The sequence below is a fragment of the Lepisma saccharinum genome, chromosome 11 (assembly GCF_977018435.1).
Source record: "Lepisma saccharinum chromosome 11, izLepSacc3.1, whole genome shotgun sequence".
Classification (NCBI taxonomy): Eukaryota; Metazoa; Arthropoda; class Insecta; order Zygentoma; family Lepismatidae; genus Lepisma; species Lepisma saccharinum.
In genome coordinates, this window is record NC_139239.1 from 71,321,227 (window position 1) to 71,343,457 (window position 22,231).

The 22,231-nt window shown below is 39.4% G+C and overlaps 1 protein-coding gene across 2 annotated transcripts in view; it reads right to left on the bottom strand.

Moving 5' to 3' along the window:
• The window catches only part of Ir8a (Ionotropic receptor 8a), a 95,662-nt gene that overhangs the window by 52,776 nt on the left and 20,655 nt on the right, over positions 1-22,231 (bottom strand). For both annotated transcript variants that reach the window (XM_083131386.1, XM_083131387.1), the window contains exons 2-8: positions 20,197-20,314; positions 16,683-16,826; positions 14,759-14,962; positions 13,253-13,419; positions 11,901-12,083; positions 6,359-6,511; positions 3,204-3,401 (exon numbers count right to left, since the gene is read on the bottom strand). In XM_083131386.1, coding sequence (XP_082987512.1) covers positions 3,204-3,401; positions 6,359-6,511; positions 11,901-12,083; positions 13,253-13,419; positions 14,759-14,962; positions 16,683-16,826; positions 20,197-20,278 — 1,131 coding nt within the window. In that variant the 5' untranslated portion in view covers positions 20,279-20,314. The remainder of the gene's footprint in view (positions 1-3,203; positions 3,402-6,358; positions 6,512-11,900; positions 12,084-13,252; positions 13,420-14,758; positions 14,963-16,682; positions 16,827-20,196; positions 20,315-22,231) is intronic.

The following is a 22,231-nucleotide window of genomic DNA, read 5'->3' on the forward strand; positions in this document are numbered from 1 at the left end:
CCATTCATATAAAGTACCAATATAAAATTTACTGACCGAGTATTCGATATAAAACGGCAAGTATTTCATGAAGAACCTAAATGATTAATTCACGTCTATAGTTGATGTGTGTGACAATTTTTGTGGCCCTAAGAGTTCTTACCTTCGTAAAAGAAATTATATTTTATAAGAAATTAGAAAGAGAGTTGTAAAAGGGGGGAGGTCGCGTGAGGTTTGCCTGGGAACAAAGGACAAATGGGCTGCCGAACAAGCAAAACAGATATAAATAGAAAAGCGTTAACGTCGTAGTGTCCTGTGAAATTACTGGCACCCTATTAAAGTTATTGTCAGTTTGCAAAGATATAGATTTACAAGTAGTAAAAATTGTCTTCCTCTTTTTATCTAGTCTGTTCCCTGACATAATGACATATTAAATGTTTTTCCAACTTTTCAGAGGAAGCAAAGGAAGTATAAGGAATTAAACATAAAAATAAATTTTATTTACATTAAGTCCCAAATTTATATCTGACCATAGGCGCACCAGTGGGGGCACGACGGTGCTTGCCACTGCCTGCTGGAAAACTTAGAAATGAAAAATTCGCTTGTTTCATTGTGATCTTTGTGTTGGAAAGTGAAATAAGTGCTATTCAATTTTTAATTAATTTAAAATAAAGCATTACCTAAAATTTAGGAGTGACAATTCATTGCCTTCCCTTTGCAGCTAACATGCCATGCGTTTATTTGCATATGTTATTTAGTTTTCTTTTAAGGCAAAGAGGCACAATTCCCTAAAGTGTCTCGTTCAGTATTTGAAAGATAAACTCTCAACAGCGCCAAGCATATTTTCCAAAGTTTCGTAAGGGTAAAAAGACTTCATTATGAAATTCCTTGACCGATTTCATTCAAAAGCAATACCAGGTGTCTATCAATTGATTGATTGAGTTGGTGTTTTAAGACCACTTTATGCACATTCCCAAACTTACACCCCCAAAAGTTTCCAACCCCCCCTCCCCCCCAAGGGAAAAATCCTGGATAAACCCCTGCCCCCAAATCACCCTGTAGATACATTATTGATGCCGTGATTGAATGCTTAATATGCATATGTTTTCTTACAAGAGTCGCCTGCTTCTTGGTCGTTTATAGCAAGCTGATGCCCTACGATTGTATTATTCAATTATTTTTTTTCGTCTTCAGCGTATTTTGTGATTATTTTTTAAATAATTTTCCTTCTTTTTTACAACAATAGTTATACTATGTATAAATACACCCAAGGAAAGGGAAAGAAAGAAGCAGGCGACTCTTCAAGAAAGAAAATCACTTTATTGTGCTAAATCAATACATTCCTATGTCAAATATATAATAAATTGTTATTCAAACCAACATGTTTTAGCAACATGTAAATACCTTTTAGGCGCGAAAGAGCTTTTTAAGAGTGCGTAAATGTACACCTAGCATCAACATTACAATAATTTAGACCTATGTGAAATTATTGGACTTCGTTGGGAATAATTTGGAGGCATGTTAAGAGTGGATAAATCAGTAATTTTTTGGAGTATCAGATTTTAATTTTAAGAAGGGAATGTGAAAATTTTACTAATGGCATTTTCTTTGGTGAAAATATCAAGATGTGGAGATATACCCATGCATATATTTTGTTAATGAATATCTAATACTACATGAGATAGTTTATGAAAGTTTAAATCCACTTTATATTCAGATAGGTTAATCGGGACTGGACCTACACAGTGCATTGTACTTCCACCTCTAACTAAGCCCTTGACTATTAGATGTTTCCTTGGAACCGACTTCTGTAGACGGTCGTAACTTATGATAAATATACAAAGGCTGTCGCAGAGAAGGTGAGACAGATTTTTTTCCTGGCTTGGCAACACTGCCTATGGTTTCGGCACTAGTCGCGTCATGTAGGATGACTCATTCTGTTTCCGTAGCAAGTTGTCACATGTTGCGAAACCGCGTTAGTGAGCAGCTGTGTTGATTAACGTGGAACTTGTTTCGTTTACCCCTCCAGGTTTTTGTGTATAACATTGCTTTCCGCGATGAGTATTCAAGATGAACAGTGACATGCCATAAAATTTTGTTTGCGTTTAGGGAAAAGTGCTGCGCAAACATATGCAATGTTTCAACAGGCATATGCCGATCAAGACAGACTGAGTAGAGCCACAGTATTACCAAGGAGTCATTGAGACTCTGCGCCAGCACCTAGCAAAAAAAAGAGGCCGCATTTGAAGAACTCCGTCAGATTGCACCACGATAACGCACGCCCGCATACCGCGCGGGCTTTTCAGGATTACGCGACAAAGAGAAAAATAGAAATTTTCCCGCATCCAGCATACATCCCGGACCTTGCACCCTGAGACTTTTCGCTATTTCCACTTTTAAAGGCCGCTTTACGTGGTCGTCATTTCATGACGAACAAAGAAGTGATCACCGCAGCGCAAGTTTTCTTCAGTTCGCTATCTGACGACGAATTTTCAAAGACAATCACAAAGTGGCAGGAACGTATGGACGCTTGCTTAGCTGTCAATGGTGCCTATTTTGAAAATGATGTACGTCTACTCGATATGGCTGATTCTGAATAAAAATTTTGTGGTTTGTAATTTTTTTTGTTTCATTTTAATTATTCTTGGAGGGGTCCATGTACATGCTTGTCTTTTAACTGCTACGCAGACACGACTTTTTGACCTTTTGCGCTCATTTTGGTCTCAATCGGCAGCTAATGAACCAACTTTTCACCCTAGTACATTTGCTAGCCAATGGATGTCGCTGTTTTCCTATACAAGAATTAGTCTCACCTTCTCTGCGACAGCCTTTATTAGTATGTGAATATACAAAGTTTTTAAACCCTTCCCTTATTATGATTTCTTCAATTCGTATACTACAACCCTCTAATTAAAAACAATGCAAACCAACCTAAGGAACGTGACACGCAAACTTATCCATTTCAAAATGAATCTCCTGTGAATGCAAAGACAGTGGCGTGCCCAAGTGGAATAGGTAGAAGCATACTTCCCCCTTACGTAAATACTGGCCACGCCACGCCAGTATTACTCGGTCGTTGAATTAGTTGCATTGAAGGGCTCCCAGTAATGGTCGTTCATCACCCTGAAAACGTAAGATTGAGAATCGTTCTTTGAGCGGTACCTCAAGTTGCTCATGTCCAGGAAGTATGGAGAGGGGCGAATGTACTTGAGGGCATGTCCTACCTCAATGGTGCCGACGCGGAAGAACTTCTTGATGGGGACCATCTCGTAGTCGACGGCCAGCTGGAACCCAGCTTCCTTGGTCCAGGTTCCTATGTGGGTGTTGTTTTCCTTGTTCGCAGAGTAGAGCTCCATGTCCGAGCGGTAGTACATCATTTTTTCTTTGTTGTCGTACCCCACAGACTCGTGGTTCTGGCTCAACTATGGGGAAGAGAAAAATAGAATGGAAACACATCATGGATGAAATTTCACTTAAATGGTCTGGCTAAAATTATTATTTTCCTGTAGGAAATAACTGTTTAGGATTTTTTTTTTTTTTTTTTTGCATGAGCTCCCAACCCACTTAAAAATTCTGATCATGGTAAATTAAGCCTAAATACCAACTTTTATTTCACATAAAACAAATTTTCCAACTTGTGTGTATGGGACATTTCATTGTTATGGGTGGGACGCCCAGACTACATTTTTGGCATTAAAGTCACTATTCTCTGATAGTTTGGAATAATTTTCTTACAGTTCCTGTGCAGTGAATTATGAAAATAAAGTGTTTATTAAGCATAACTACCACTAAAATACTTACCCAGATTTATAGCTATAAGTGGACAATTTTGTGTCACACATAAAATACTGTCTTTTTACTTAAATAAGATATCTGTGAATTTTCAAAGTGTGAAAAATAAATTATTTAAGACATGGAGAGAAGGTATCCTAGTGGAGTTGAAGGGGAAATGCAACAGTTAGAGGAGAAATTTATTGTTTTTTGGTGTCACGGGTGGGATACAGTACAAAACAAAAGTAAATAAACAAAAAATATGTATAGGCCTACCTTCTAACTTAAATATATACAGAGTGAGCAGTCAAACGGGAAGATTAAAAAAAAATTCACAAAAAATATAGAGAGCAAATATTAGTTATTTTTTGAACATGAATGTACTATACATGAGTGGAAATTACTAGTGTACCTGAAAAATGTTCATTTTATTAATATGGTGTCAGTAAGATGGCGTCCTTGGTTTTGCACACATTGTCGGAGTCTCAGAGTAAATCCGCCCATGACGTTTCGAGAGGCAATGAAACGGTAAGATTTCAGGAATGGTTGGCGGTCGTGGTTGCGGGTTATGAGAGTGTGGGGTGTGACCTTTGGCATCTAGACACCCGGAAGCTTCAGTAGCGATGGAGCGTTGGTCGAGTGTGCAGCGTGCGTTTGCTGTAAACGCATATTACAAAAACTCGGATAGTTTTGTTGGAGCTCAACCCACTTTCCGTCGAGAGTTTCAGTTGCCCCGGCGTGCTCCCGTGCGTTCTGCTAACGCTATCGGCCTTTGGGCGAGAACTTTTGAAGCCACTGCTGGCACAACAAAGAAAAGAGGTGGTATTGAAGAAACACGCCGGACCTGACTTTTTCTTTGGGGTTACCTCAAATCCAAAGTATTCAAGGACAACCCTCCAAGAACCAGGGATAATTTCAAGGAGCGAATTCGGCAAGAGACCCACAACATTCCTTTGGAGATGCTACGGAACGTCATGTGCGGATTTACTCTGAGACTCCGACAATGTGTGCAACACCAAGGACGTCATCTTACTGATACCATATTCAAAAAATGAACATTTTTCAGGTACACTAGTAATTTCCACTCACGTACAGTACATTCATGTTCAAAAAATAAATAATATTTGCTGTCTACTTTTTGTGAATTTTTTAAATCTTCCCGTTTAACTGCCTCACCCTGTATAATACTTGAATTTTTATCCACATGAGTGCCTCCCCGATGGCGCAGTGGTAGTGTCGTCGCCTTTTAATTCAAGTAACTTTTATAATTTTGTAAAGAAAAATTGTTATCTCGATATTTGCCATAATGAAATAGAAATCATTACAATTTTATTATCCTGGTAAAAATTCAGGCAACAATGCTTAGTATGATGTAGTCCGTCTGATACTCTAATTCAAGATAACGTGAGAGCCTCCCCGATGGCGCAGTGGTAGCGTTGTCGGCTTGGAATCAAGGGGTGCCGGGTTCGATACCCGTTGGAGGCACATAGTGGTTCGGATCCCACTTTAAACTGTAGGTCCAGTCCCGATTAGCCTTTCTGTGCATAAAGTGGACTTAAAACAACAATTCAATCAATTAATCAAGACAACGTGAACCAATCATAGCTAAGAAACTTGGAAACTTACTAAGTTTAAGATTTAGACCACTTTTGCACTGAATAACTAATTTGCCTTAATGTATTATTAGTAGGGACATTGAATTTTCGCGATGCGCGAAATCGCGAAATGTGAAAAAAAGATGCAATTTTGAACATTCTGCACGTAACTACACCCCCAATGATGAAATATGCATTAGTTTTATTCGCGAAGTAGTGCGAAATGTGTGCTTTTCCACGAAATGAACGCTTTTTCGCGAAATAACCGTGAAATATCATCAAATTAAGTAGAAAACACGCAAAAACCGGCAATCGAGGTTGTAACGAAACGTTTGCCTAAAGTTTCCTACCACTTGCAGCTGAAGAACGTTTTATCTTCGATCACATCAGGAAGACGCTGCAAATTGGGATTTCCCATGCACATAATCTCAGTTCAAAAACTTCGCTCCCTGTCAAGCTGCATTCCTTTCTTCCCCCGAATGTCTACTCAACTTCCAGTTTCATTGAACTTGCTAGCTTTCTTTGCCCCTGCACTATGGCCTCTAAATACTAAGCCTTGTCTAGCAAGAAAAGTAAACTATCCTTGCCCCACCCAATCGCCTCTACTGGCAATTACAGTTGAAATCTAAGTATTTGTGTATGTGTACAGTATATAAAAATGAAGTAGTTTATCAATGTATAGCTCTTTTGTATGTTGTTTCCTCTCATGATGAAAAAGTGTGTGCCAATTTTTTTTTCCACCGCTGGTATATACCGCTGATCTAACATTTTATTTACCGCTCTCCTCAGTTTTTATTTACCATAAATTTGCCTCCCTAATTATTAGTTACATTTCATAATATTAGCACCAAGTTATTGCCATTGTTTTCATTATTGTGCATTACATAATTTATGACATATTTTGCAACTTTTAACGTTGATTTACGGGTTTTTTAACATACGTGAATTCCACTTATAATTACTATTAACATTTAACAAAAATATAATTTGCAGAATTCAGAATTGGTTATTACCGGTTGAATAGCGTCGTAGAATTGTTGTGACACGGACGGATCTTTTGTTGGGGCGCTGCAGTCGACTTCCTTCGGCGCCATTGCTTCTGCCGTGACGGTCTTCACTATGTCGCCCAAGTACTGGAGAACGTTTCTGATAAATTGTGGTATTATCTGTTACAAGTAGAGGAACGAAACAATAAAATCGAAATTTAAAGCATAGAATCTCCAGTTCAAAAAATCAGTGGATCGAAAAATACAAATTTATAATATTTTACAGCACCAATGAGAACAATGCAGTGGTGCAGTCGTGCCAGGTTGCACCAGGTTTTATGTAATCAGAGCGTGCCCTGGCTAACAAATTGACACTAAATATTAATTTTAAATTTGCTTTAATTAACATTAATTTCTTATGTTTCTATCTAAACAAAATTATTGTACAATGACTGTTGCATAACAAGAGGATAATAATTACTTATTGGGAGACACTTGGAACGACACAGAGTAAGAAAGAAAGGAAGAAAGAAGGTTAGAAAGAAAGAAACCGAGAAAGGAGGATAGAGAGACAGAAAGAGGGAATAACAAAGTAAGAAAGAGAAATAGGGAGAAAGGATAGGAGAAAATAAACTGAGTAAGGAAAAAGAGATATAGAAAATATAGAAAGAGATAAAGAAGGGAATAAACAGTAAAAAGTAAGAGAGAAAAATAGAGAAGGGAAGAAAATAGAAGGAAATAAAACTAGGAATAAAAAAGAGGGATAGAAAGATAAAAAGAAGGGAATAAACTTTTATTTCGAGTTTCGTTGCTGTCGGGTTCCAGTGAAATGATCCCGAATAAACAATGGTAAGAAAGCATGAAAAAATAGAAGGAGAAAGATGGAAAGACACAGCGAGAAAGAGAAAGAAAGAAGAGAAAGCAGAAATAATAAGTTATAGAAACAGAGTAAGAAAGAGAGGAATAAATAGAGTAAGAAAAAGAGAGAAAATAGAAAAAAGGAGAGGAATAAACAGAATAAGAAAAAGAGAGAGAAATAGAATATAAACAGTAAATAAAGAGAGAAAATAAAAAGAAAGAGAGGAAAGACAGAGTTAGAAAAAGAGAGAAATAGAAAATAAACAAAGAAAAATAGAGAAAAATAGAAAAAGAGAGGAATAAACAGAGTAAGGAAACGAGAAAATAGAAAAAAGAGAGGAATAAACAGAGTAAGAAAAAGAGAGAAAAAGAAAATAAACAAAGAAAAATAGAGAAAAATGGAAAAAAGAGAGGAATAAACAGAGTAAGGAAACGAGAAAATAGAAAAAAGAGAGGAATAAACAGAGTAAGAAAAAGAGAGAAAAAGAAAATAAACAGAAAAATAGAGAAAAATGGAAAAAGATAGGAATAAACAGAGTAAGGAAACGAGAAAATAGAAAAAAACAGAGTAAATAGAGTAAGAAAAGGAGAGAGAAATAGAAAGAAAGAGAGGAATAAACAGAGTAAGAAAGAAAGGGAAAAATAGAATGAAATAAACAGAGAAATAGAAAGAAAGAAGGATAGATGTAAAGATACAGAGCAAAAAAGAGAGGGGATTAATAGAAAGAGAGTAACAGTAAAAAAAGAAAGAGGTAGAGAAAAATGCAAAGAAAGAGCGAGGAAGATACACCTGAATATATTTTATCCGTTCTTCATTGAGCCCACCCACATGAAATTTTCTGGTGACGTCACTGGTGTATCGTGCACATTGGCATGGGCATAATCTCATAAATATACTATAGGTAACTGGAACCTAAGACTACCCACCATTTTAAAAAGAAATCCTTCTGCAAGTTCATTTGAAGGAAATGCAATGTGTTCGCTGCAGACGTTATAGATTCTTCAAACATATCATTTCCACTCATTGATTAACTGGCGCGTTAAGCAGGAAGAAAGACAAGCAACGTACCAATTTGTTATGACCCGTCGCTAGGATACAATATTACCGATTTTTTTCACTTCTTTTCTATCGTTCTGGTAAAATAGACTAGATCCTCGCGGATACTGTAATTGCTAACGCTGTCGCCTTGTAATCAAGGGACCCCGAGCTCGATTGCGAATGCAGTACGGTCCCATTTAGTCTGTAAAATGGTCATATGTGCTTGTGCACCAATTCATTTTAATTAATTCATTCATTCGATTGGCTTCCACTGATGGCTTAAAACAAAGTACAAAATGTGTGTTGGCTTGTGTGTTCCTGTATGTAACTCAATATATAGATGACGATGCTATCGGCAAGATTTCTTTTTCTAAGTTGGTACATCTGTCACAAGCATACATGCAAAATTGAAAGTCATTGCTTCAAATAGTTTCCTTAATACAGCTGTTTGAAGCAGATGTGTTGTGCGCATTCTTTTGAATATCTTTGTAACAGAAGGTTCGACGTCAACCGGAATTCGTGTCAAGTTCATACAATGATTATGGAGACTCATCTTCTTCAGTTAACAAAGCTGGTTTGATTTGATGTGATTTTTGTTATTTAGCGTCGCTTTTTGCCACTTTAGGCTAATTGCAACGATGATTGTGAGTGATGATGTGATGAAATTGCAAATGGGCTGCTGAATTTAAACATGATCGTACCAACCATACCAAATGGTAACAAAAACATATGGTATTAGATGACAGGCAAGTTAAAGTGCGTGAAACTGCAGAGAACGTTTAGGATATAATAACTGATTTTCTGAGACGTAGATTCACCATTACACACCAGAATGGAAACAATAGTCAAAACTGTGGACAGAAGCCGGTTGTTCAGCCCCCAAAACGACAATGGCGGTTCTATCAGAAGGAAATATCTTTTGGAATGGTAAAGGGATTTTATATATTCATTATATTCCAAAGAATAAAACAATTACCGGGGAATTCCAATCTCTTAAACCAACCAGATGAAAATAATCGTGAGATTTAGACCCAGTTTGTAGTAGAAAAATCATTTTTCCTCAAGACAATTCATCTTCCCACAAAATGTTTAGGCAATGGGAAAATTAATGGATTTGAACCTTGAATTGTTGGAACATCCAACTTATTTCCCAGGTTTGCTCTCTCCGACTTCTATCTCTTCCCACAACGCTGTGGTAATTTTTTTCGCCCATCGAATCAACAAGCGACTGCAATTGTAGAGGGGTATTTTTCAGCCCTTACGGATAATGACGTTGGAACATCGCTGGAATAAAAGTATTAATTTTGAGGGAAATTATGTTTAAAAATAAAAATAACTTTGAAATTATAAATTCGTTCCTTCATTGTTAGGCCGAGATCTTTTCAGCCCACCCTCGTAAGGTAACAGACCTGCCACAATGAGATAAAAATTTCCCGAATACTTAGAGAAATCATATTTTGAAAGTTTGTGTTACAAAGATTTATCAGAATTGCTCCGTGAAAACTAGTGAAACTACGAATATCGAATTTTAGGTAAACATATGCACTTGAAACGGAAATAGAAGAAAGAGGAAGAAGAGTAGACGGAAAGAAACAGTAGGTAAGGCCGAGAGAAAAATTTAAAGAATGAAAAAAGATAGAAAAAACAATAAGAAAGAAAGAGAGGAAGAAAATAAAGAAAGAAGGATAAAAGAAAAGAATCAGGATAAGAGAGAAGGAGGGAAATGGAAAGAAAGAAACGAAACGAAACAGAGTGAAAAAGAAAGATAGAGAGTTAGAGAGAGAAGAATATAAGGAAAGGAACAGAGTAAAAAGGAAACAAGTGGAAAGAGAGAGAAAGAAGAAAATAAACAGAGTAGGTAAGAGAGAGAACAACAGTAAAAAAGAAATATGCAAGGAGATAGACGGTGAAAGGAAGCAAAACAGGTCGATTGAAACTCATGCATATCTTGCTAATTCCGTAATTCGCCGACCTTTGTCATTTTTGTTTGCTTACGTACAAAGGAATTACAACCTTGGTGACAATGAAGTTCGACCAGAAAGGAATACGTGATTAAATGCACAGAGGCATAGGCGGTGGAATGGGTGACCCGCAGAAGTGACGCATGTGTGTAGAGGAGGCGTGTGAGCAGGCAAGAATCGTGATCCCAGCATGTTGCACCCAAGGTCACGTAAAGAACGAAAACGGGGAACTATACGCGTGACATTGAACTTCGACCAGGCACCAGACCCATACGGTAAAATTCCAGATAGTGGCGCATTCGACGGAAGCATGACGTCACGGACACGATAAGGGAGTTCGCCGTATATAAGCGCGTGCTGTGCACCGAGGAATCGCAGTGCATCATCACCATGGCCAGGGGCAAACCTATTGACAACACCGTGAGGAGAAGAGTGGTGGAGTTGCAAAGGGATGGACTCAGTGAACGGGAAATAGGGCGCCAACTGAACTTACCCAAGTCAACCGTCCACTGCATCATCAAACACCACCAAAATACGGGTACTACAGAGCCAGGTAAGGCCCCCGGTCGAAAACGCCTGCTGAGCGTGCGTAACCTACGGATATTTAGGCGCTATATCCAGACCAACAATCATGTTTCTGTGGCCGAATTACGACTGTGGACTCGAGAACGCTTTCACATTGAAGTGTCAACCAGAACCATTCGCCGTTACCTACAGCGATGCGGTTACCGAGTGTACAAGGAGAAACATAAACCTTTCCTTTCCATGTTGAACAAAGGCAATCGACTACGGTGGGCACGAATGTACCGGGGATGGACATTACGGCAGTGGAACAGGGTTTTGTGGACGGACGAATCCATTTTCAATGTTGTGTACGGGAAAATACGGAAAACAGTCATTTGTCGGAAGGAGGAACAGAATAAAGCAAAATGTTATGCACGTCGGGTACAGAAACCTGCGTCGGTGATGGTATGGGGATGCATGACGGCATCTGGGGTTTGCCCACTACTCGTCTGTGAGGGCATTGTGAATGCACACGCCTATACACGCATACTGGAGCTGCATCTTCCCACAGTGCGAAAGCACCTGTTCCACAGGCGGCGTCTCATCTTTCAACACGACAATGCCAGGCCTCATACAGCGCGGCAGACAAGAGAATGGTTGACTCGCCATCACGTGCGAACTCTGCCATGGCCACCTTCGAGTCCCGACCTCTCGCCCATTGAGAATGTGTGGCGTGTTCTTAAGCGACGTGTGCAACAGAGGGGACCCACGACAGTGGCTGCTCTTATCGCCTGCCTGCAGGAGGAATGGCACCGCATCGATGTGGAATACCTTGAACGACTCGTCCGCAGCATGCCCCGACGCATTGCCACAGTTATTCGCCGACGGGGCGGCGTCACACCATGGTAAACAGGATCCCCTCTAACAGTGGTCGAACTTCAATGTCACGTGTAGATGGACGAAAATGTTTTTATTTTGTGTGGACACCATACATTGCTGCGTTGCAGCTGAAATTTATGTTTTCCTTTGTTCCATGTAGCCTGCTGAATAAAATATGTTCAGCATATGCATGTGTTCTCCTTCTTTCACAACGCACTCCTATATTTGTGACTGGTCGAACTTCATTGTCACTAAGGTTGTACATACAAATCTGCTCCCTAATTATGATAATAGCGTAGATTCACTGTGTGAGAATTTTCGAACTCACCTCCATGTCCTGTGGACAAGAACAGTCCATGTTCTGCTTGAGCAAGCGACAGCAGACACTCTTCTTCATGTGTATGAGAGAGACTGTCACATCCAGCATCTTTTTGTCGAATTGGTCGTAGCTGAAGTCTGTAAACACCAGGTTCCACCTGGAATCACGTGATACAAGCTGACCGCTAAGAGCCTGCACAAAGAAAGGAGAGAAATCAGCTTTACTAAAATCAAAAGTGATTATATTGTGAATTATTGCACAAGACAGGATATTTCTTGTGATATATTACCTGATTCGAAAACAATAACCTCTAGAGTGATAACGCACATGCATGTTTCAGGTGGCAATACTTGAAACTTGTATTCGGGTATAGCTAGCAGCATTGTTGCCGTCTGTAGTCTATATTTGCCACAATATATTCAATATCTTCCTGTAAGGGATTTTCGTATCACACACCTTCAAAATATACATACATACGGGGTGATCACAAATTATTTCATTGGATATTAAAATAAAACTAATGCAGTTGCTCAATTTATATGTCTACAATAAATCACAGAGTAGCGTAAACATTTTCCTTTTTAGGTATTCCCAAACTTCCAAAGTAATTTAAAACAGTTCAATACGTGCCAAATTTTTGGCACGTTGGGGCTAATATTCAATCGTATTCGCTCTCTCTCGGCGTATCAGGCGTTATTGTTGCAAGGTGCATTGCATACGATCAATTTGGTTACAACTTGAACTTGCACAAACACCAACATGGGGAAATTTAAGTGTGTCAAAATCGTTTTCATGAACGGTTGCCATTTTGATACTTATTGCTCTGCACGATGCACTATGGCCATCTAGTGATAAGAGTAAACAATTAAAATCTATCTGAGCTGCTCCATGGCTTGACGTGTAATACAGTTTAGTTGTGTAAGTTCTACTACGAAATACGCTAAACAATTTTGTGATCACCCTGTATACTGTTTGGTAATAATAAAAAAATATTATTACTACTGTGTTTTATAGAAACTCCATAAATATACGTAGTATAAAATAACATGGTCACTTGAATTGAGTTGATTGAGATGCAAATCAATCAATAACTCTGTCTGCATTAATTAAACAATGAGAACATCCCATAATGATTCTTTTGGAGCCTACCATAGACATATGTCCATCGTAAGGACAATTTTTTCCCGAACTATAAAATTAATTACAAAGGCCCAATTTATGGTTATTCTGGGGCTAAATTTACCTTGACACCTTCTTAAAATGTTTCTTACACCCCCAACCCCAGATTAAATATTTAAGCTAACCCCATGGCCACATTACCACTTGACATTGACAATGCACATCTCGGAAAGTTTCCTTACCGTACTGAAAATTGTTCTCATGTTCTCGGTGCTAGCAAATATCACAAAATAGGACGGTGTGGGGCGCATCTTTTTCAATCCTGCTGTCGTGTTGTCTTGCAGTCGGTTGAGCACGATGACCCTCAAAATGGAGTTCCCAATTAAGTAATACAAACTTTGATCTAGCTCTGAAAGAAAAACAGTTGTTATGTTGTAACCTATTGTCCGTCCGCTGCAAGAACGAAGTTAATATTAATAAAATCACTTCACTTCTATTTCCCTGTGTGTTAGTTCTGATGTCCCACAATTTCAGTAAAGTAGCTACGTTGAATAGTCATAGCCATATATTCCTACGCGCTAGATTGTTGCACAGCTACTTTGGAACAACCAATAGGAGGTCTCATAAGTCAGGTATGTTTGCTTACGTTGACTTTGTTCTTGCAGCGGACTGAGAATAGTCGTGTGTACACAAACAAAAGTGTATTATATGATTTACATATAAAAATATTTCGACAACACACAAAAAAATTGGATTTCAATCCTCCCCTTACTCGTACTTTGTGAATAAAAATATTAAGGTCAATTGTTGAAATAGGATAGTTGTATATGCACGTCTGTTTTACTCCATACTATTAACCTTGTTACTACTTTGTTTTACTCTTTTTATATATTTACAGTGAGCATGTATGTTATATATGCGTTACATATTTTGTTATTATACATTACCTTTCAATGTTAAATGTTGTTACATCCAACCCATCTACGCTTGTGGTTGACACTGTTTACATGGAAGGTTATGTTCTAGGAATTATTAAACTATGTATGTGCAAAAGATGGACATGTTCCATTTGTACAGTTGCATAAACTTACTTTATTATAATACTAGCTAATTACCCGGCGTTGCCCAGGTATTTATTTATCCCAATATTCTATTAGACAGGAAAAGAATAAATGTTAACTATAGTGCAAAATGAACTTGGAGTTGAACGTCATTGGGAGTGTCACTATTCATCGTAGCGACCACGTAAACTATGGATTCCACACTAATATCGGTCATTTTCGCAACACTAAGTCATATCAGCCTGAATGTTAGACAACCCGAGAAACACTATCGTTGCGCGGGATTGCATAGAGTCACGGATGTCTGTTTGTGCGGAATTTAATATTCGTCGCTTTGGATTATTTTTACTAGTCACCTAGGGGTGCCAGGGGTGTCTTACCCCCAAAATATTATTTCCAGATTGCAAGTGATACGTGTACCAGGTTTGGTTGAAATTGCTCCAGGCGTTCGAGAGTTATGCCGGAACAAACAAACATACAAGTTTTTGTCTGTGTCCATTTCACACGCTCCACAATTGCATTGCGGCATCTTAGGGGACAATCATGACATGTAGTACTTTACAAAATGATGAATTTTAATTCACTTTTTTTTTTGTTCTAGGATATTTCGAGGGGACTTGAGCCCGATAGTGCCCTATTTAAATGTACCACTTCTACTTACTGTGCACAGGGACTTGAAACATATACCTGCTTCGTTCTGGAAGATGAGGGCTGCGTCCGTCCCGTTCCTCTTCCTCAGGTAGTCGTCAACGGCCTGCACGAATGGACTTATGGTGGCATCTATGCGAAGGTAAGGAATACCAGCGTCCTCCGCTAATTTTTTACTCTTGTACCATCCTGTCCAGGTGAAATCTAAGATGGCGGACACTCCGTTCTTCACTTCCTGGCAAACTGCAAAGGAAATACGATGATTGTTAGGTCAACTGCGAGCCACGTGTCAGTCTAGAAAGTTCTGTATACATTAGCTGGCTAACGTGTTAGTTTACTGAAAAACTCTACCTTAGAACAGAAGAATAAAAACTGAGTCAGGTCAAGATGGCTGCGGGTATCTCAATATTAAAATTTCTCCTATCATTGTTTGTAGTGTGCTTTAGATATACAGCGTGTTCCATTTGAAATGTCCTTATTTTTATTTTGCGATTATAAATTAATGTATATATATATATATTCTAGGTGCCATATAGAAGGTGAAACGTACGAAGTTTGTTGGAAATTGTTTGATATTCCAAATCAACGCCAGGTGGCAGCAGGCAGAGTGAAATGGCGACCGTCACAGAGAAAGCACAGGTCGTTTGGTGATACGCAGAACTTGACTCGATTGTGGCAGTGCAACGACGATTCCGTCGGGAGTACCAGAAAGATTCTCCCAATGCGAAGAGGATTAGAGCATGGAAAGATACATCTTTAGAGACTGGTTCAGTGGCAAAATAGCACGGCGGTGGCCGATAAAGTGAATCAGCCGACAATGTGCAGCGCATTGCCGAAACATTTCAAACAAGTCCGCGTAAGTCCATTCGTAGAGCCTCGCTGGAACTGGCTATACCAATAACAACTGTCCACAGAGTTGTGCGTGATCGTCTGAAGTTGTACGCGTACAAATTGCAATTGCTGCAAGCACTGAAACCCGACGATAAACCGAGAAGAGCGGCTTTTGCTGAAGACATGTTGAAACGCCTTTAAAACGATCCCACCTTTCTGTCTTTCGTTATGTTTTCCGATGAGGCTACGTTTCACGTGCCAGGACATGTCAATCGCCATAATGTAAGAATCTGGGGGTCAGAACCCCCTCGTCAGGTAATTGAGTTCGAGAGAGACAGCCCTAAAAATAATGTGTGGTGTGGACTCATAGAAGATGGTACAGTCATAGGACCCTTCTTCTTTGCTGAAGGTACTCTAAGGGGCATTACATACCTTGACATGTTGGAGCAGTTTGTGTTCCCACAAATTTAGCATAGCCATCCTCGTATCTTTTTTCAACAAGACGGAGCACCTCCGCACTGGTACAAAGAGGTGAGGGAAAGACTGGATAATGAGTTTCCTGGTAGGTGGATCGGAAGAGGTGCACCAATTCCATGGCCACCCAGATCGCCTGACATAACCCCTCTGGACTTCTTCTTGTGGGGGTACGTCAAGGACAGGTATATACGACAAAAGTAGCGAACATGCAGCAATTGCGTGAGCGCATTGAGAATTTTGGGAGAAATAGCGCAATGAAAATGGGACACGCTGTATAATATGCTCGATTAGGTTTATCGGAACTGGACCTACAGTGAAATCTGAATCGCTGTGCAATGTGTATTCGATAGGGATCGAATCCATGACCCCTTGATTATACGATGACAGCGTTACCACTGCGCCATCGAGGAGGTCCGTGTCACACTTCATTAACCTCACTTATAGGCTAGACCTGGTCGGTTTTCTTTTAATTATTTTAATGTCCTTCCCTAAACCAATCTCTCCAGAAGAATCTTATTATAAATAGACAAGAAAGTGAATATTTTCAGGAGTCTGACAACAAGATCTCAACTCACTGGTAACTAAAGACATTACTGCAACTAAATAAAATGTAAACCAGATGACATCAGCTGGACGTCCGTTGATATTTACTTACGTTTTTGATATCCCTCTTCTTCACCTTCCCTGCTGATGTCTATCGTCGTCTCGTCTAGTTTGAAATCATTGGCTTCCTCCGCCTTTTTCACACCTTCGCTGAATATTTGCGGTATTGACACCTGTTGCGACTCTGTCAGGGCAACTGCAAAAGTAGAACAACAAGAACCATGACATTTGCAGCTCAACCAGGACCCTACAAACTTCGCATTCTGTGTATGGGGTTCGGAAGTATTTGAATGGTACTAAATTTACTCAATGATATAAATCTTAAGTTGTTAATGGACTAGAACAAGAAGATCTAGAAAGAACCATAGCCTTTTATCAACTTATTAAAGAGAATACAATGATAGTTGAATGCAATTTCAGTGAAAGTATGTATCAAGGAAATTTAAAGGCAGAGGGAGTGTTGCATTGTGTAGATTTATCATGCAATTTCAGGAAAGGCGGCGGACGGCTGTGACGGCGAAACGACAATAAAGTGGGCGTGCACCTAATTTGAAAACCTTCTCCCGTAGTTTGTCAACTTTCTGAAGCGTTCCAGCTCCTCCCTCGAGTCTGGAATGATAAGGTTTACGGCTTAACGATGGACAGCCATGTTAAAGCAATTCGCCTAATTGAATGAGACACGGTGGGTTTGCGGAGACAGGGTTGGGTCTTATATCATGCACGTTGATTCATAATGATAGGGCGTCAAAACGTGAAAACAGTCATAGCTCTTGTTAAGTCTGTTACCTGGGATCAGGGGCAGAAAAATACACCGCATCTGAATTCTTTTAAATTCAGTTCTAAATTATTATTTTTTTAAAATTTTGAGTTCGCTTATGAAAATTTTCACTACTGTTCTAAATTAATGATTACAGTATGCTTTCTTTTTTTTTAAAAAAAAAAGAGATGTGTTTTCTGTATCACGTAAAAGAAAAAAGGTAAAGTGCTCCCCTGTGGTTTGCACCACGCCATGAAGGTGTATAGGGGGTGTGGAGTTAGGGCCCCACACTTTCTTGATCACAGCCGAAGGTGGGGGTGATGTGATCAGCACCACGCCTCTGGCCGCCTTTACCCTCCAGAGTTTCCTCCAGGTACCCAGTTTATACGACGCTGGGTGGGCGCCGGAGCCGCTTGAACAGGTGAAAAAAATCGAAACCGGGTCTCTCGCATGGTAGTCAGACGCCCTAACGACTGAGCTACCGCGGCTTCTATATCACGTGTATAATTAAATCAGAATAATAAACATACAATTATACGTTTTTGCACTGTTGCTAGGTGAACATCTGCAGCGGTATAGTAGAGTGGGCCATATATTAGAATGTATTGCATAGTTATTCATGCTGTTACCAGTAGAGTCCCTTAGAAAGGCTACTCCGGAGCAAGAATTAATTAATCTTAATCCAATCTTGTATTTATTCATAAATTATATGTTTTAAGTTCACATTTCAAAATGTGTAGCTTTATCTTAGTTGGATAATGCTGGCTCCTCAGAAAAGGGGGCTAGAGCCTAAATTATTTTAAGATTTGTCTACCCCTGCCTGGGATATAAATGCGATAAAATTATTGTACATAAAACGTGGTAAATTACATTGAAATTTCATGTCATGAAGGATAGAAGTGTAAAATATTTATGAATATGAACTATGTTTAATTACTAGACATGAGAAAAGATAACACACATTCTGTGGTATCTTTAAACACAAAAATCCTTATTAAGCTTGGCGCGCCACTCGACAATAGTCTTGAAATGGGTTACTTTGGCAAGAGAACGTTAATTCCCCCATCGCGTGCCAGACTCCTCAACCGCCTTCTTTCTTGGTGTTCAGTACAGGAAGTTAGAGCTACGCGCACTAATAAAAATTTTGGTAACTACAGTGCTCAAAAAAAGTTTTGCATATTCAGGGTTTGTGATCATTTTATTGTACTAGATACATGGAATCATATTTAAGAGTACAGGGGAGACATACAAACAGAACGAAAATAGTGCAGCCGTGCAGAAGAAACAAGATCATACCAGAATCACACCACAAGCACAAGATTGAAAATGTGGGATGCGAAACACAAAAGAAAGGCAGTGCAATACGGCTCGCCTTGGCATGCTTGGGATCAACAGCTGGGAGTTCAGTACCGTGTATAGCCACCTCGAGCCCGAAGGCATGCTTGGACACGACGGGACATGCTAAGGATAAGAGCATTCAACTTCTCCTGAGGAAGACTGTCCCACTCTTGAATGGCAGCCTCCCGCAATTGCACCTTGTTCACAGAAGGATTTTCGCGGCTGACAATTGCTCGCTTCAGGTGTCCCCATGCATGTTCCACACAGTTCATGTGTGGAGAATACGCAGGCCACACCATGCGTCGAATGCCATGCATATCAAGGAACTCGTGAACCACTCTGGCTCGATGTGGTCGAACGTTATCATTCACCAGCGTGAAGCCATCCCCCACAGTTGTAGAGAAACCTGCTACCACGGGTTCGAGAATAGCGTTTCTGTACATCAGACCAGTCAGGTGACCCTGGAGAGGAATTAGGGGCGTACGTCGACCAAACATGATTCCACCCCAAAACATGATGTAGCCCCCCTGCTGCTGGTGACGTTCCTGGATGAAGAGCTCGTTTAATCTCTCATCTGATCGTCTCCAAACCCTTATGCTTTTGCTTAACGGGTGCAAACTGATGGTGACCTCGTCTGTAAAGAGCGTGTGCTCCCACTGTTCCTGACTCCATTCACTGTGCATTGTTGCCCATCTTACACGGTCTCTCTTATGGTGTGGATTAAGAGGAACCTTGGGTATGAGTCTTCTTGACGTCAATCCTTCCTCATGAAGCCGATTCCGCACTGTCTGATTGGAAACATTCGCTCCTGAGGCCCTCCGCAGATCTTGGCACAAACTGGTAGCAGTTGCAGTGGGTCTACGACGTGTCGAAATCACCACGTACCGATCTTCCCTGCGTGTTGTTTTGCGTGGCCGCTATGTCCTTGGTCGATCAGCAACTGATCGTGTCTCCCTGAACTTCTTCCACACTCAAGAGACATCACCTTGGCTCACTCCAACACGGCAGCGACGTCTACTTGGCGATATCCCTCTTGCAGCAGCGTTACAATTCGAATCCGGTCCGTAGCAGAAACGGTTGTTCGAGGCATGTTGCCATTCGTTTTCCACCCACTCTCTGTGCAGTTTCCAACTCACAAGTTCGGATAAGACACGGACAATGCCTCCCATCGGGCTGCTTTCAAATCTGCTCAGGGAAATACTGCCCTCTATCTGCTGAATATCGAACTCACTTGGGGCATTATGTCGGTTTCTGTCTCGGGCATTGCTCATATAATGAACATTGGATACCTTTTGGGGATATCGCGACTCAAACCGCATGCAATCATAATATGCAAAACTTTTTTTGAGCACTGTACTTTCGTAAGTGAGGAGCATCATTCTCGATTACATTTCTTGGAAACGTCTAGAATAAACATTGAGCAATGGTAAGTTTTAGAAAGAAAATTAACAAAAAACATATAATTACTTACTAAATCGGACTGTGGATTGGCACTGGACACTATACAGAAGCGTAAAGCCGGCCACCAAATGAAGCACTTTGATCGTCGCCATATTGGAAGTTTCTGTCAAACGTCTTCAGTTCATATTCTGCAAGAAAATAGTTTCCCATTTATTACAGGTTAAAATTACTAGCTCTAAGTAAAAAACCCGATTGATTCACATAATTCAAATACAATGGAAGTATTAATTCTAACATTTTGGACGTAGTGTATATTTTGGTTTGCATCATCGCAAACCTTTTTTAAGAATGTTGGTGATCAATTACCGCTAAAAGTGAATAGTGTGCAAAACATAGTTTCTAACTTGGAAGCCATTATGAATCCTTGTACACTATATAGTAATGTAGTTCGTCATTTCGCGTCGCTTTTCTCCACGTTTTGGATAGTAGCGACGATGGCGATAAACGTGAATGAATGTGTTGATTGAAATTGATGAAAGAATAATCACAACACACTTGGACGACACTAAACATTAAAAAAAAACACTACAGAAGATGACTGGCTGTTTTCCCAAGTGCCAAAACTCTAGTTAGGCTGCGACACTAAAGCCCCTATCACACGGAACTGGATTTCTAGTAGGAATGCCCTAGTTGGCGCTGAACTGACTTTCTAGGTAGCAATCATGGCCGCCTGGCTGACTGCTTGACTGGTTTGGAGGAATAGGACATGTTCTAATTGCTACTAGCTTTCGTCGACTGGATTCTGTGGAACAGCCAATCAGAGCAAAGTTTGGCCATGTAAAGATAATATGTGTGTTTGCAAAGGAGCATTTTTTTGTCTGTGGTTTCCGAGTGCTGGCTGTTTATATTATAGTTTCTCCGTTTCTCGATAAGAAAGTAAAGAGATGACGTGCTGTGCATTCGTGTTCAGTTCATTAATATTTAGGTATTTATGCAAAGCGATGAGATGTGTACGTGACAAATATGATTAGCTGAAAATGAAAATCCTTATTATTACAAGTGTATCATATCAATAAATGTTTAACTTTTTTTTGTGAATGAATCCTGCGAATCTCATGCATGAATAATGCAAACGGGTCATTCCATGTCAAATCATCCAGAATTTTGTGAAAATGTCACCCACCATCTCAGATTTTGATGAAATTTGGTATACTTATATAACTTTTGATGCTGATTGCAAAAATGACAACTTTTTTTAGATTGGTCAAGGGGTTTATAAGTTACACGTTTTTAAAAATATCCGTGAACATCACTTGCGGCTCCACTTTGAATGACACGCATTAAGTTATAAATGATAGTATCTTCTCTCAGGTTTGCCGTAGAAACTTCAAATTTGTTTTCTCTTGCTCAGGATAGTGTAAGCTTTCATTTAAATAAGGTTTTAGATCAGTGTATCAATAATCATGTATTTTATATATAGTTTCATGTATTTTTTTAGAAAAATAAATTATACTAACTTGAAGAGCGAATTTCGTGCAATGCCCCTCCCCCCTTCAATTTCCCCCAAATTTTACATACAGGTAGCTCAGAGTGTGTACTAATGCTTGATGGAAAAATTGGGATGGGCGGTTCAGAGACAGGGTGATAAAAAAATAATTTGCATTAAAAGTTAATCTTATTAGAAATGCTTATATATTTAGCACAAAGTCTGAAGTACAATATGTTTTGAGGTATAATATTCAAAATTTCTGTTTACTATGTGTGAAGGTAAGCATAGGCATAACCTGAAGGGGACAATGGGAAGCATTTGCCCCATCCAAAATTTATAGATTAATTAAAATTTACAAATAATAATTGCAGTGGAACCCCGAATTCAAGTTCCTCGATTTTACATTTTCCTGCTTTTTACATTCAATCTTGGTGGTCCCAACATAGCAAATTGCTAAGAAATTTTCCTCGGTTTTACATTTTTTCGCATTTAAGTTTTTCAGCTTCACTGAACGACGTAAAATCGAGGTTCCACTGTATCTAAGTTAGTTTAAACTGTCTTCAATTTTTTTAAAATTATAATTATCATCATTAGCATTCCCAAGTTTATCAAATTT